Source organism: Prunus avium, chromosome 2, assembly GCF_965620075.1.
Source record: "Prunus avium chromosome 2, drPruAviu1.hap1.1, whole genome shotgun sequence".
Taxonomy (NCBI): Eukaryota; Viridiplantae; Streptophyta; class Magnoliopsida; order Rosales; family Rosaceae; genus Prunus; species Prunus avium.
In genome coordinates this window covers 1,842,016-1,857,012 of record NC_142285.1, presented here as the reverse complement: position 1 = coordinate 1,857,012, position 14,997 = coordinate 1,842,016, and the positions used below count along the sequence as shown (strand labels likewise).

The 14,997-nt window shown below is 38.4% G+C and overlaps 1 protein-coding gene across 1 annotated transcript; it reads right to left on the bottom strand.

The window, feature by feature from the left end:
• Window positions 1–339: 339 nt before the first annotated feature.
• LOC110744905 (protein DETOXIFICATION 43-like) lies at window positions 340–4,440 on the bottom strand. Its single transcript, XM_021944941.2, has 14 exons — window positions 4,392–4,440; window positions 4,107–4,196; window positions 3,785–3,906; window positions 3,125–3,562; window positions 2,846–3,003; window positions 2,476–2,611; window positions 2,277–2,373; window positions 2,038–2,138; window positions 1,702–1,865; window positions 1,505–1,576; window positions 1,228–1,344; window positions 1,035–1,130; window positions 786–907; window positions 340–632 (listed from the first exon to the last, which is right to left on the bottom strand). Exons 2-14 carry the CDS (start codon window positions 4,181–4,183, stop codon window positions 578–580), a joined length of 1,755 nt encoding a protein of 584 aa, XP_021800633.2. The 5' UTR covers window positions 4,184–4,196; window positions 4,392–4,440; the 3' UTR covers window positions 340–577.
• Window positions 4,441–14,997: the final 10,557 nt, after the last annotated feature.

The following is a 14,997-nucleotide window of genomic DNA, read 5'->3' as shown; positions in this document are numbered from 1 at the left end:
ACACCACCTATGCTAGGATTCGAAACCTGGGTTAGATTGGAATTAAAAAAGCACTAAACCATGGGTGCTGGAGTCAACCTATCAACAATACTGCAGTTATCTATATAAGTGGCATCTCCTACCCTCACTCAGGAGAAAAACTTAGTTGCAATAGGAATAGCATGCTATGCCACGTTGAAGTGTTATCGCGCGTCATTAGAGTTATTGCATGGGGATCTTTCTACTGGCCCAGAGCTGGCTTTGCAAAATAACTAACATAAATGATATAGAGAGATGCAGAAAGGTAGGAACCATATATTTGCTTCCTTTTTTATTATTGGTAAAGCATATAGGGTAAAAACTGGGGGTTGTCTCATTTCATTCCCCAAATACAATGACTGTGAAGTTATAGACTATTACAATCATATCTAAACACCAAACATCCTTGACAGGTTACCATGATACAGGAAAAATTGCAGATAGAAAGTTGAGTTTTTATGACTCTAACGAATAACAGTAACGAAAAGATGACAAAGGCAAAAAATTAATCATGGGAGTGCACTGTCGTAATATTGCTGTATTACTAGACTGATGAAACCTATGGTGGGGATCCACCTTTGAGAAAGCGCCAAGGCCCTGTTCCAGTCCCCATCCTGCAAATGTAGGGTCCAAAATCAATTTTCTAATTACCAACTACATCCTAGTCTAGTGACGATACTAATTATGTGCCCAGTGTTAAAAGAGGTTTCAAATTCAAATCTCTCTTTCATTGATAAAAGAAAAGTAAGTACATAAAAGATAATTACCTCCATACACCAGCAAATGTACGCAGCGCCATATAGATGGTTAAAGCAATCCAAATTCCAATGAAACCATGGGATTTGGAGAGAAGGAACAAGGATACAATGCTTGCTATGGCCACCAGAACCTGAGAAGGAACAGAGAATTTGGTTTTGAAGAATTAGTAACACAATTTGTGAAAAGAGAATTCAGAAACATCAATTGCAAAACTTGTAGTATCATATAGTGTGGTAAATGGTTTACAAGAGACTTGCCAAGGAGTATGCACAATACGCAAAGTCAGATGCTCCAAAGTTCACACCATCAAAGACAAAAGACAGTGAATTGATCGGTTGTGTGGCTGCTACAAACTGATGGATAGAAAACAATTTAGTTTAAAGATTCTTTCATCATTCAAAAAAATATATTGAGAAAGAGAAAGCTTTTAGATGAGCTTAAATTACATACCGGGAGGCCAATCCTTATAAGGTGCAAAACATTGACATCGCTAGAAAAGATTCCAGCTCCAAAGTACAAACCAATTCCGACAACAAAAGTAAGCCCCACGCCAAGGATAAAGCTCATCTGCACAAATATTCTTTCACAAATTAAAATGCTGATTGTTTTCGCAAATGTGGAACGTAACGAAGTTGTTAAAAAGAAATAGTAGGTTAGTTATAAAGTTCAGGTCATGAATGGTTTATAGATACATAGCCTCTGCTGTTATGTGTACTAACTGAAGTACCTGTAATACCCTGGTTGCGGTAGCTAGGGCCTTCTTGTAGTCTTTCTCAGCAAATGCACATGCTAGAATAGCCTAAAGAGCAGGGAACAATGACACGAAGATTGTTTGAGTATGAAGCTTACTTACTTGCAACTAAAATAGCTGTAAGTCACTCGAGATGATATATGTTTAAATGGAGAAAAAGAAAAAAGAAATACCTGCCCTGCAACAGCCAAGCCATCAGCAAGAAGAGATGATGTCAACCAAACCTGCAGGCAAGTCTGAAATGCAGCCATAGGAGTTGGACCTTCCCGTGCAGCCAGCGATGCTGCCAAGGTCACACAGAATGTCACAGCAACCACCCTAGCCAACAACAGAGTACCTGTAACCAAGAATAAAGAAAAATTAAACAAAAGCCAACCAAGTAAGAATTATATATGTATGTATGTAAGAATAATATATTCACTGAATCTCCACTCCCAATTTTGGATTATTGAGGGATGGAGGTAACAGTTATGCAAGTGCAATAGTGATATAAGAATTGAGCTCATTACCATTCCTCAGAAACCGACCAAACTGCAAATCTTTAATACTTGGAGGTAAGAGATCAATTTTTTTGGTTAAGATTATGAAGAGTACCAGTGCCATCAAGTACCTAAAACGAATAAAAAAAATTTAATCTTAGCAAAGATGCATCAAATAACATATTAAAGTTACAAACAGCTATACTTCAATAGCAGCTGTAAATATGAAACAATAAAAATAATACCATGACAAGGGTCACACTACTCACTGAGAAAGAACATGTGCCAAAGCTGCACCTCTGATACCCAAGCCACAGACAAAGATGAGCAGTGGATCCAAGGCAATGTTAACTCCATATCCCACAACTGCGACATGAACAAATGAAACAAATAAACCCGAGTAAGTAGCAAGAAGAATTGATCATTACTACAGGTTTTTACTTATATACAGTAAGTTTTTTGGCCTACCAATGACATATAAAGGAGTTTTGGTATCCTTAAAACCTCGGAAGATCCCTTGCATGGCCAATGTGAGAAGAACAGCTGGTGCACCAATCGATCTAATTTTCAAGTACTTCTGTGCTGGGGCTAGCATAGGGGAATCCTGCTCCATAAGAAGAGCTGTAATTATTTCCCTCATTCCATAATGATCTTTAAAGTTAAAAACTGTTAATAAGTTCAGTTGATTAAGCCTGCCTTTTGGGTTAAGGGAGCTACAAAATGTATATAAAAAACGTTTCTACATTCTAGAGATCATATGGGAGAAGTTTGTTTTAATCTTCAAATTGTATACATCTTCATTTGTTTATTATTAGTATAAGAAATATGAATCACTTACTGATTTCACACCCATGACACCCAGGAGAACTTTAGTTGAAAAAATGAGAAATATAGTTTGCAAAAGGCCAAGTATTGTCCCAAAGATGAGTGCTGTCGATGCTGAAGCAATATGTCGCTTCTGTTTCTTGATTTTTTCCTTCTTATTGGTTCTCGAACCTAAATCAAGAAATCACAATTACTAAAAGTCACAATGATAATATTATTCAAGATTATTAGATCTTTGTGTTTCAATTTACATATCTGTCAGAGAGCTAGAGAATGAGTGAGGAAAGAGTACCATTTTCTATTAGATTACTGTTTTTAGCAGCACCCTTCTCTGCCTTCTCAAGCTTAAGATTTTCCGCTATGGCTTTGTTTGCTTCACTGCTTTCAGGTAATCCGTTGTCTGAGCTCTCACCTTTCGCCTCAGGTGCACCTTTTCCCGCCACCACCTGCTCATCATCCTCAGCAGAAGCCTCTTCCATCTTTCCATTTCCCAGATGCTTACCATTTTCTTTAGCTGTACCATTTGGTTTAGCAGCCCCTTTTTCCAGGTCATCAAGCATGTCTGCCTTTTGCAATTGCTCACTTTTTTCTGATTTGATGTTCATTTTTGCAACAGTATCTTCCTCAGCAACAAAGGAAGTTGTAATACTGACCAATGGGAATATAGTAATTCTTGAAGCTTGATTGAACAGGGCAATAGATACTCCTGCTGCTGCAAGTTCCACAGGACCTAGACAAAACCAAATTCATGTTTTTAAGTCACTCCACTTGAAACAGATATCACTCCGTATATTTTGATATCAACTAGCTAGTCAATATTGCCAAACACCATACACAATTGTATCTTATTGTGAACATGCAGACATAAATATGAACAAAACTGTCTTAAAAATTGAAGCCTCCAAATTTAAATGCTTCAAAAAATCAAGAAAGCAAAAGCAAGCGTACGTACCTATGTGACCTATGAATGCCGTGTCAATCAAAGAAGCGATAGGATCAGCAGCTGTAGCCAGAGCAGCAGGTAATGCAATATCTAGGATCTCCTTACCAAGAATGTCCCACTTGAAAACCCGCCTGCAGTAAATTATTTCAAAGAAACCATATACTAATATTAACAATCAATGAGAAGGGAAGGCCCTATCAACCTTAATTTGATACAGCAAAGGCTCCACACAGAGAGAGAGAGAGAGAGAGAGAGAGAGAGAGAGAAAGAGAGAGAGAGAGAGAGAGAGAGAGCAAAGCACTAATTAAACATTGTAAAATTGCAACTGCACCTTGCATCTTTGAAGAAAACGCCAACAGGCATCTTCCATTTGCTCACTGGTGCATGCAAATCTTGCTCCTCAGCCATGTTTAAGTTGATACTGCAAGTTCAAAATGTTTATGATGTTGAAGATTATAATGTTGAAAAATATAAGTCCCACATCGGAAATTTGACTAAATAAAATACAACATATAATGAATGGTTCCACTAGGCTTTGTAGATGGTTAAGTCGAAGACAATATCTGCTAGTGGTGTGTGATTTTATCACAAACTAAGCTCAATTTAACTCATATACCAAATGAAGTGCTCAAATGTTGAAGAAGCTAAAATGGGAGTGCCTGAGAATTAACGCCTGGAAGGTGACACAAAGACACTACAACTTGAAGGGGTATTTATAGTTGCATGAGTTGGGATCGGTGATAATAGAACCTTCCTGAGTTATGATGTTTTGTAGACTCATCAATAAATACAAGCCTCTAACATGCTTTTGTTTTTTTTTTTCTTTTTTTATAAAAGTACAATCAATTGTGGGAGGGGAGTTTATACAAATACTCATTAGGTGCCTGGGCGTTTCGAACCTCTGACCACATGAGTAGAGGTGGAAGAGCTCAACTAAGAGCAATTTCACCGGGAGGTCCCAGCTTGAGCAAGAGGCCCCCTAGGCCCCCAATCTGGTTTCCAGTGCCTAAGTCTTGCCAGGGCAAGAGCTAGGCTCCACAACCCGGGCAAGCCCAAAGGCAAGACTTGCCTGGGATGCTGCTTGGGCAAGCTGACCTAATGCTGATGTCATTGTGGCATCAAATGCTGATGTCATTGTGGCATCAGCAGCTAATTTAAATTACAAATAAAATTGAAAAAAAAAAGGAAAAAATTCTAGAATTTTTAATACCTAGCCATATTCTTCACTTCCCACACCAAAACTCTATACAAATTCCTTTCCTCATATTTCATGTGAATAGTGGTTGCCCTTGTGTTGCCATGACAATAGGTGGAAAACCAACAAAAAAATTGCTATGGCATCCACTATTTAGGGCCATTATTCCTAAAATATCATTTAATTATTAATCCAATCCAATCAAAAATCAAGCAAAAAGTTAAAAAAGATAACTCAAACAAACCCAACAACCTCTTTCTATTCTTCTTCTTCAATCCCAATTCCAGAAAAAAAAATCCCGAAAGACACCCCTTTAGTATGCATTAATGCATTAATATCCAGCATGCCCCTTGCTTTCATTCAAAGCATGCTTCAAGCCTTCAACCCCATTTGTATGCATTAATGCATTAATATCCTCTATTTCCTTGACGCCCTGACAAAAAAAAAAATCCTCTATTTCCTTGACTTGATACAGACACTTTTAGTAGAGATAAATATAGTTATAACAATTTCACATATTTGAAGCTTCATTCAATTGGTTAAACTACACATCAATTGTTTCCTCTAAATCTATATCTGGATTATACTTTCAATCACGACATTAAGAAAAGAAAAAAGCAAAATGAATGTTTCTTTTTCTCACCTAACTTTCGAGACGTAATTAACCACTACGACAATTTGCAACCAAAATTTCATTCTTCAATCTTCATTCGTAAATGGATGAATGATAATGAATATACTCAACCACCCAAAAAAAAAAAAAACAAAAGAATCCATGTCCAGATGCATGCATATATTGAAAACCAAAGTTACAGAGAAAAAAAAAAACAGAGACATATATATAATGCCCCGTTCTCAAGTTGTGCGAGGAATGAAGAAAAGTGAGAGGGAGAAGGAGGCGTCCTCATGTGGCGCCAAGAATGAAGAAAAGTGAGAAGGGAGACCGCGGGGAGGGGGGCGGGGTGGGTTTAAGTCTTAGAAGTCATTGTACAAATGAGTGAATTTGTCTTTAAAATTTCGATAATAAAATGAGTAGAAAAATAGAACAAAGTGGAAATAGCAGCACTATTATAAATTACCAAAACTTTTGCGAGAAATTCGAAGTTGGAGCAAACGACCTGACTTGCTAAAGTTTGCTCGGAATGCGTGGGCAAGACACGTTGTATGAATTGTGTGCTCTCTTACTTACTGTCAGAGTCAGAGTTTAGGTCTATGTGTGTGTTTTTTTTACGGGTTTTTTGTTTTTCTTTTACAATCTAATTTTTTTTTTCCTAAACGGATTTTTCCAATTTGTGTGTGCAATTCACCAAATTTCCATTAAATAAGAATTTTTAAAAAGTCGAACTTAAAAGGAAGTTTCTCTTATCAGACATTTTAGTATGTTCTACAGTTTAAATCGAATTGAGAACTTAAGTTCGGTATGTAATTTTGCAGACTGTAAATCTGAACCTTCCAATCTAGACAAAAATTGAGAAGCTGGCAAGTAACATTCCAAATGTCTTGGAAAGGGAAAACATCCAATGCTTAAAATGCCTAATATGTGATTGTCTATTCCCAATAGGACTATACAATAACCGCAGCATAGTATATATATATATATATATATAATTAAATTTCTTCATTTCAGGTGGGATACTTTTAACAAGTCAGAATCAAACAAAGTTTAGGTGAATTAGAGAGTGCATACAGGTTACATGTCTTGTGATAATTAAATGTCTCGAGCATTGAAGAACTAACTTTATATAAAACTAATAACCAATATATCGACAAAATAAAAAGGAAAAAAAACCCATGTTCATAAAAAGGAGAAACGAAATAAGGAGGTATAGATGGATATTTGGGAAGAAGTGGAACATGAAATTGGGCAAGTGCGAAAGCAAGACTTGCTTGAGCAAGTTGACGTCATGCTAACATCAGTGTGGCGTCAACGACCAATTTAAATACCAAAAAAAATTGAAAAAAAAGACCAAACAAAGGTTTCTGATATACAATAACCGCAGCATAGTTTAGGTCTTATTGGAAGATCAAACAAAGGTTCCTGATATTGCAAAGATTCCTTGCCAATTATATATTAAAAATGGGAAGACGTAATCCACATATAATAACTGGGTGAAACAAATTTGTAGTTGCAAGACTTAAAAGTTGAATCTAGTACCGGTTAGGCAAGGAAAAAAAATTAGTATAAATAAACCTGTAAGCTAGGGAACTCGTACAATGGCTAAACACAATGTAGAAGAGAGAAGGGACAAGATAGGTGACCAAACTTTTAAAAATAAAAATAAAAATCGGGAGAGACTCCCGACGAAAGCAGCTTGGATACTGCATATTCCCTTGGGCTTACAATCCCCTGATAGCACCACAAGCAATAAATCACAACCACAAGGTGCGTGAACCACGCTTGAAGAGTCGACCTGTCTTATATATAATAATGGGTTTAATTAATGGAGGGCTATGGATATGTGGTCGGTATATTTTTGTCCTATTAATATGAATAAAAGAATTTAGAAAGGGAATCAATGCATTGGAATCATATCATCAACTACTCTCCTTAGTTAATCCCATTTTTGATTTTGAGGATATTAATTCGATTATGGATTTTTAGGTAGAACCCGCATAATTTTTCATATGTTATGTGTTAAATCCTAGGGAAGTTAGGAATTGAAAACATTCCAATATTATTTTGTATGAGTAAACACAGGAAAAAGAGGAAATTGGAATCATTTCGATACTCATTCCTGATGAGTAAACATGTCATTGATGATTAAGTTTGATTGTCCCTCCCTATAATATGCTTGCATTAAAAGGAAAAAAAAACTATTAAGAAGTGGATGAACAACTCCCATTTTATTAGTTTTCAGTACTTTCTCTTATATTTCCTCATATTTATGTTAATCGAACTTCAAACTTCTTTCAACTAAGAAAAAAAACTCAGTAAAGTCAACCAAGAAATTTGAGATGGGCATAAAGCTTGACATGAACAAGGCATATGACCGTGTTGAGTGGGATTTCCTTGGTGTTGTCATGGCAGAAATGGGCTTTGCTGAAGTTTGGATCCAGCTTATCATGAATTGCGTAAAGTCTATTAGGTTTGTGTTGGTGATCAACGACAAACCTGTCAGATACTTCTCCCCTTCTCGGGGCATCCGTCAGGAAGATCCCATTTCACCTTACCTTTTCCTAATGATCAGTGAAGTTCTCTCCCTATTAATAAATCATGCATGTAATGCTAACTTGATTCAGGGAATTAGACTTGCGCCCGGTGGACCTCTCCTATTGCACCTCCTCTTTGCAGACGACACATTACTTTTTCTGAAGGCTAATGAACAGAATTGCCACAACATCACAAGAATCCTTCATGACTTTTGCTACGCCTATGGTCAACAAGTGAGCTTGGAGAAGTCAAGTGTCTACTTCAGCCCCAACACACCTGACCTAATTTGCTCATCCCTCAGCGGTATCCTTCGCATGCCAATTGTAACTGATCCTGGGAAATATCTGGGCCTCCCAACCATTTGGGGGCAGGCAAAGAAGGATGCCCTTGGGTTCGTCAAAGACAAAATCCTGCAGAAGGTTCAGAGCTGGAAGCATCAACTCCTCTCACAGGCTGGCCGAGAGACCCTTATCAAAGCTGTTGCCCTTGCTGTGCCAGCTTACCCGATGAACATCTTCCTCTTCCCAAACTCACTGTGCAAGGAAATCAACTCTATCCTTGCTAATTTCTGGTGGGGTCAAAAGGTGGATGAACGAAGAATACATTGGGTGAGTTAGGACTCTATGGGCCAAGCAAAACAGGACGGAGGAATGGGTTTCCGCAATATTCAAGAGTTCAATATTGCCCTTTTGGCAAAACAGTGCTAGAGACTCCTTCACGAGCCGAACGCTCTTTGGGCCCAGGTCCTAAAATGCAGATACTTCTCCCATGAGAATTTCCTGGATGCCAAGCAAAGTGGAAGAGCTTCTTGGACATGGGTTAGTCTTCTACCTGGAAGAGACATCCTCCTCCGTGGGGCTACGTGGCAAGTCATGAGGGGTGATAAAATCCGTGTTTGGGTGGACAGATGGCTACTTTGCCTCCCGGATGCTAGTCTGAAACCAGTTGAAGGGGTGGAGGTTGATTGGGATCAACGAGTAGAAACCATCATTGATCGTGATACTGGAAATTAGAATTTAGAGCCTATCCTTCATGCCCTATCTACGGAGGGTGCTTCTGCCATTTGTTCAGTCCAGATAGGAAGTGGTTGGTTGTCAGACCGACTGGTATGGCCCCGGGATAGAAATGGCTGCTACTCTGTGAAATTCGGGTATCATTGGCTTCATAGTGTTTACGCTGCCAGGCGCCTTCACCACCCCTCCTTGTCTACAACTGTGGACACCGATTGCTGGAAAATGATGTGGAAAACCAATGTCCCTCCCAAAATAAAAACCTTCTTGTGGCGGGCGCTTCGGAATGCTATTACCACATTTTCAAACCTATTCATAAGGAAATGCGCACAGACTCCTCTATGCCCTTTGTGTAATTGCTACCCTGAGACTATGGAGCACATGCTTCTTCTCTGCCCATGGGTCGAGCCAGTTTGGTTTGGCAGCCCATTAAGTCTTAGAGTGGATAAATGCTCTATTTCTACTCTGGACGTCTGGCTATGCAGTATGTTTTCTACTATCGGCACTGAGCAGAATGATGTGGATAGGATCAAAACCATTATATGCTTTTTCTGCTGGCACATATGGAAGGAGAGGTGCAAGGCAGTAATGGAGCAACGCTCCCCCTCCCCTAGGGACACTATCCAACAGGCTTCAAACACAGCTAACGAGTTCCTCTCCTCTATGGTGCGTCGCCAAGCAAACTGTAGTCCTAGGCCCCAAAACTTGGCACATACTACGGCATGGTCACCACCTCTCAGCCCCTTGGTAAAACTAAACGTGGACGCGGCTTAGGACCCGATCTCTAAATTTGTGGGTATTGGAATGGTGGTCAGGGACCACAATGGACAGTTTTTGGCTTGTAAATCTCTGCTGGCTCAAGCGAACTCAGCTCTAATGGCTAAATGTTTAGCTTGCCTAGAAGGGTGCAAATTTGCTTCGGATAGGGGTGATCAAATGGTCTCTTTCGAGTCTGATTGCCTTGAAGCCGTTAAAAGTATAAATGGTGACATCTCTTGGGGGAAGTGGGAGATTTACCCAATCCTTAGTAATATAAGAGACTTTCTCTTGGCGTTCAGATCTTATAGCTAGACTTGGATTTGCAGAACCGCAAATGAGGCGGTAGATCACTTGGCAGAGCTTGCTAAGTCGAGGATGTGCAATGAAGTTTGGGCCTTTAGGCCTCCATCCTCTCTCACGTTCATCTTGAATAAGGATGGCCTTCCGTGCCCTCCAACAAATGATTAGTCTGGTGCTGGCTAGGAGGCCTATGAACACGGTGGTTCCTAGTGCTGCTGTGTCTTTCTTCTTCCCCTCCTAGTTTGTCTTTGTATTGCATTTTGGTTTTGTTGTCCCCCTTGTGGCTTGGACTTCCTTGTTTGTTGCTTTTGTATTTTTCCTGGGTTTGGCTTCTTGGCTACTCCCCTCTGGAATGAAAGAACTGTTTCTTACCCAAAAAAAAAAAAAAAAAAAAAACCAAATACTAGTTGGTCTTATATATATAGTTATATAGTTACCTTCTATTGAGTATTTTAGGGACACCCTTTGGGGTACCTTATGAATTTTTTTTTTCCAACGATCCAAAGCATCTATTTTTTAAGTCTACATTCATAGATCATCCTTGCAAAAAATTAGACAAATCGGAAACCGTTTCGATTTTCCAATTGTATCCTACAAAATCAATGAACACAGTGCTTCAAGAAAGTACTAAAGCTTTTAATAACACAATTGAGTAGTCAAACGATATCGGATTCAAGATTATTTGTTTTGCATACATACAATTAAAGAATTATTTATATACTATTTTTTCTAATTTGTCAAAATAATATTTTAGACCCCGTTTGGTTCACGGAAAGGATTTAATGGGAAATCATTTCCCATGATATTTTCCAAGGGATGGGAAATTGAAGATTCCTTTCCATGTTTGGTAATGTTGTGAAAGTAACTGGAAAATACCACTTTATTTCCTTTCCCATGTTTGGTTTGTGTAGGAATGTAAAACAAAGTTTGTTTAATTTTCCAATTATACACATATGAAATCAAATAATAAAAGAATGCATTTAATGCTATATTGTAATTCTAAATTGTTAAGAGCACTTCCACCCCATCCCTTTTTGCCATGGCAAAAGGTAACCTAGGCTCAAAAAACAACCTCCACCCGAGGAAAAATTGCCATGGCAAGAAGTGGGCCATGAAATTGGGCAAGCGTGAAGGCAAGACTTGCCTGGGCAAGTTGACGTCATGCTGACATCAGCGACCAATTTAATACCAAAAAATTGAAGGAAAAAAAAAACCACAAAATCCAGAATTTTTTTTGTAATCACTATTCATATGAATAGTGTCTGCCCTTGCCCTTTGCCATGGCACAATGGGTGGAAATGCTCTAATGGGGACCAAATGGTCATGAAAAGTGTCTATTTAATATTGGCTTGTTTTCCCGAACTTTCTCATGGGAAGGGGAAATGAAACCCAAGGAGGGAGGAGGGTTACATTTCCCCCCCTATTTTCCCATGTGCCACTGCCATTGCCATTCAACCATTTCCCATGCTTGGACTTACCAAACATGGGAAAACAAGTATTTTTTATCTAATATTTTTTTTGAAGTTATTGATTAAAAAAATGATTTTTCTAAAGTTTTGTCCAATTTTGGGTCTACATCTTTGGCAGAGGTTGCTGCAAATCACCCAACATGTTTTTCTCAGATCTGTTACGAATGCGATAGTGGGTGTGGCCACGCCAATGCTTTTTCATGTGGTGGTGGTAGGGTTTGTTTAGGCTCCTGAGTTGCTTTAGGGTTTCGGTTATGTTGGGTATGTGGGCGTTGTTTGGGCTTATGATTAATTGTGGTAATGTGAGCTAGTAGTTTTGGTGCAGTTTTTGCACGCTTCAGTTTTGTTTTGGGATTGATACTTTAGATGTCATGTTGATGTCATTTACTGTACTGGTTAGGGGTGGGCAATCAAACCGAACAATCGAAAAACCAACTGAACCAAATCGATTGGGTTGATTTGGTCCAATTTTTTAATATTATTTTTATTTTAATTTCGATGTCAAACTGGACTGAATTGACTAGATTGATCCAGGTCACGATTTAAGATTTTCCAAGTCACTGGTTTACCCCGTACCTCCATGTTGGAGTTAAGTCCTCAAATCACTGAAGTACAAAACTTGGTTGTGTTAATTCCATATAACAAATGTATATAAGGGTATATAGTTCCAAGGAATTAAAAAAATAAATAACAAAAGTGCACAACTCAAACCCTAACTCATCTTCCTCATTCTTCATCAAAGTGCAGTCGCCAACCAATTTTCACTTCCCTCTCTCTCTTCGTCTTTTTCTTCTTTCTTTCTTTATTATTTTTTCTTTTTCTTCTCTCCTTCTTTTTCTTCTTCTCTCCTCTGTCACTCTGTCTCATTGCCTCTCTCCATCTTTGGAGATCTGAAGCCTCAATCTGGCCTGCGTCTCCCTCTACTTCATCACCTCTTCTCTGCCTCGACTTCATCACTGTGTGGTTCTCATGGCCTTGTCGTCTAGTTCTCACCGCCTCGTCATCTGGAGGGCATAGTAGCAACATCGTTCGGTGCGACACCTAAAACAAGCCAGGAAAATGTAGAAATACAAAGTAAGTACAGGAAACTGACTTTTATTGAAGATAGAGGCTTGCGTATTTCGCAATGTTCTAAAGACAGAATTTCGTCTCTTCTCAGTGCTTGAAGTTCAACAGGCGTCTATCTCCCAGGATTCAACTATCTATAACCCAAGGGTCCAACACCGGATCCTTGGATTCTGGTGAACAGTGGTGTGCTTCTCTCCAATACAGTATGTAATTTAAAGCAGTATGAAATAGATGGAAAAAAAGATGATCGTATTATGGCATAGGACTTGTGCTCTTATAACAGAATTGCACCCCTTCAGAATAGCAGTTAACAATAGTTATACCTGTTCAAAATTCAAACGAAAAGATAAGTCTTTTGGTTTGAATCTAACTTTTGCTAAAAGAAAAACTGAAAAATAAAAATAAAAAATATTTATTTTATTTTCGAGCTAGGTGAATTCCTTTTAATTTCAGAGACCCCAAAGCCCAAGTCTTGATTATTTAAATATTATTATTAATCAAGCAAGCCAACCATCCAAGCCCATCAACCCACCAATCTTTATTTAATTGATGTTAAGGTTTCATGCTTATAAAGCATGTGGAACCTTTTGGTTTTTCCAATGTGGGACATTTGCTTTCAAACTTCCAACAAAGTCTGCCAAGCATATGCAACAACAAGAAGGAGCTGAAACCGAGCCAACCATTCGCCGCTTAGCCTCAGAGTAAAGCAGCTTCGAGTAGCTGCAAATTGTGGCTTCATCAAGGCCTTGTTCAATGGTTGCAGAGCTTTCGTCGTGGTTAGACGGGTCAACGGAAGATTGCCTTCGGTTGCAGCAAAAGATCAAGACTATGAGTAAGATTATGGCAAGGACGCCAATGAAAACTCCAGCAGCGTCATATATTTCGTCACTGTCCATGTTGTTGATGGCTGAAGTGAAACCATGTAGCAGAAGAAGAAAAAGGGTCCAAATTTTTTCATTTTCTTTTTTACTGATATGATATGAATCAGATGAGGAAGGCGTAGAAAAAATAATTGAGAGATGGATGGGACGGGAATGAGAGGGAGGCGATTTGTAGGGGGATTATGTGGATTTGGAAGTATACTGTATATTGTATATGGTAATTGACCTAGCTGGTATCTGGGGAGTTTGTATCTGATAATTTATTTTTTTTAGTACAAGTGATGGTCTAAACCACTAGGGAGAGGGATTTCTCCTCACACACAACTATGATGTCATAGGGATTCGAACTTGAGATCTTTGGTATGCAAATCAAGACCATTTTCCACTGGGCTAAACCCGATTTGCCTACCTTATAATTGTTAAAAATATATACTTTCTATCATTTTCTTAACAAGGAAACATGTCCCAGCTTTATATAATTGATTATAAAAAAAATTCTGACTGAAAAAGAAATGGAAAAATTTATGGTTTTTTTATTTTTTATTTTTTATATTTTTTAAAGCAATACCCCCTAAACTATCCTTATTTTACTTTGCCCTCTGAACTTTCAATTTGATTTTGAGGGCCCCTAATTTTTTAAAACGTGTCAATGTGCCCTCTTCCATCAAGTTTATTAATTCATCCATTCCAATTGAGGGATATATTTGTCCATTCAAGTTAGGATTTTGTTTGACCCACTTAAACCGTAATTCATTCAAGTGAAATTAGATAAAATTGCCCTTTTCACAACTTCTATTCTAAAATAGTCCACTTGCATTAAAGAGGCACTATATGGACAACAAAAAAGGAATTATAGTCCCGTTTGGTAAGCTAGATTGGATTGGATTAGATTAACCTTTTTATATTATACTAGACTGGTCGGGATATGACTGGATTTAAGCAGTTGTTTGGTGTAGTACAACACCAAAATTGAGATTAGTCTGGACTACCATTTTTAAAAAAAAAAATTTATATTCTCATTCCCAAATTAATTACAACAAAATCGATGCACAATAATTATTAAAAAAAAAAGATTTTCAAACTTCCAATAAGTCGTCGCTCATCTTCAGACTTCTTTTTCTAAGAATAGAGAATTTATTTCCTTTTGTTCATCACTTAACCAAAGCCTTCCGAATAACCATGCCGGAAACATGCACATGAGAAGCATGGCCGCCACGACGACTCAATCCACTATGGGCCAAGGCCATCCATCTCACGGTCTCACGATCGAGACTACAGCTCCAACTCATGGCCCTCTGGCCATGAGCACCAGTCATCCCGTGCACGACCCCATGGCCAGGACCACACTTCCTCTCCACGACCCCATGGCCATAGGCGTGGCTCCATCCA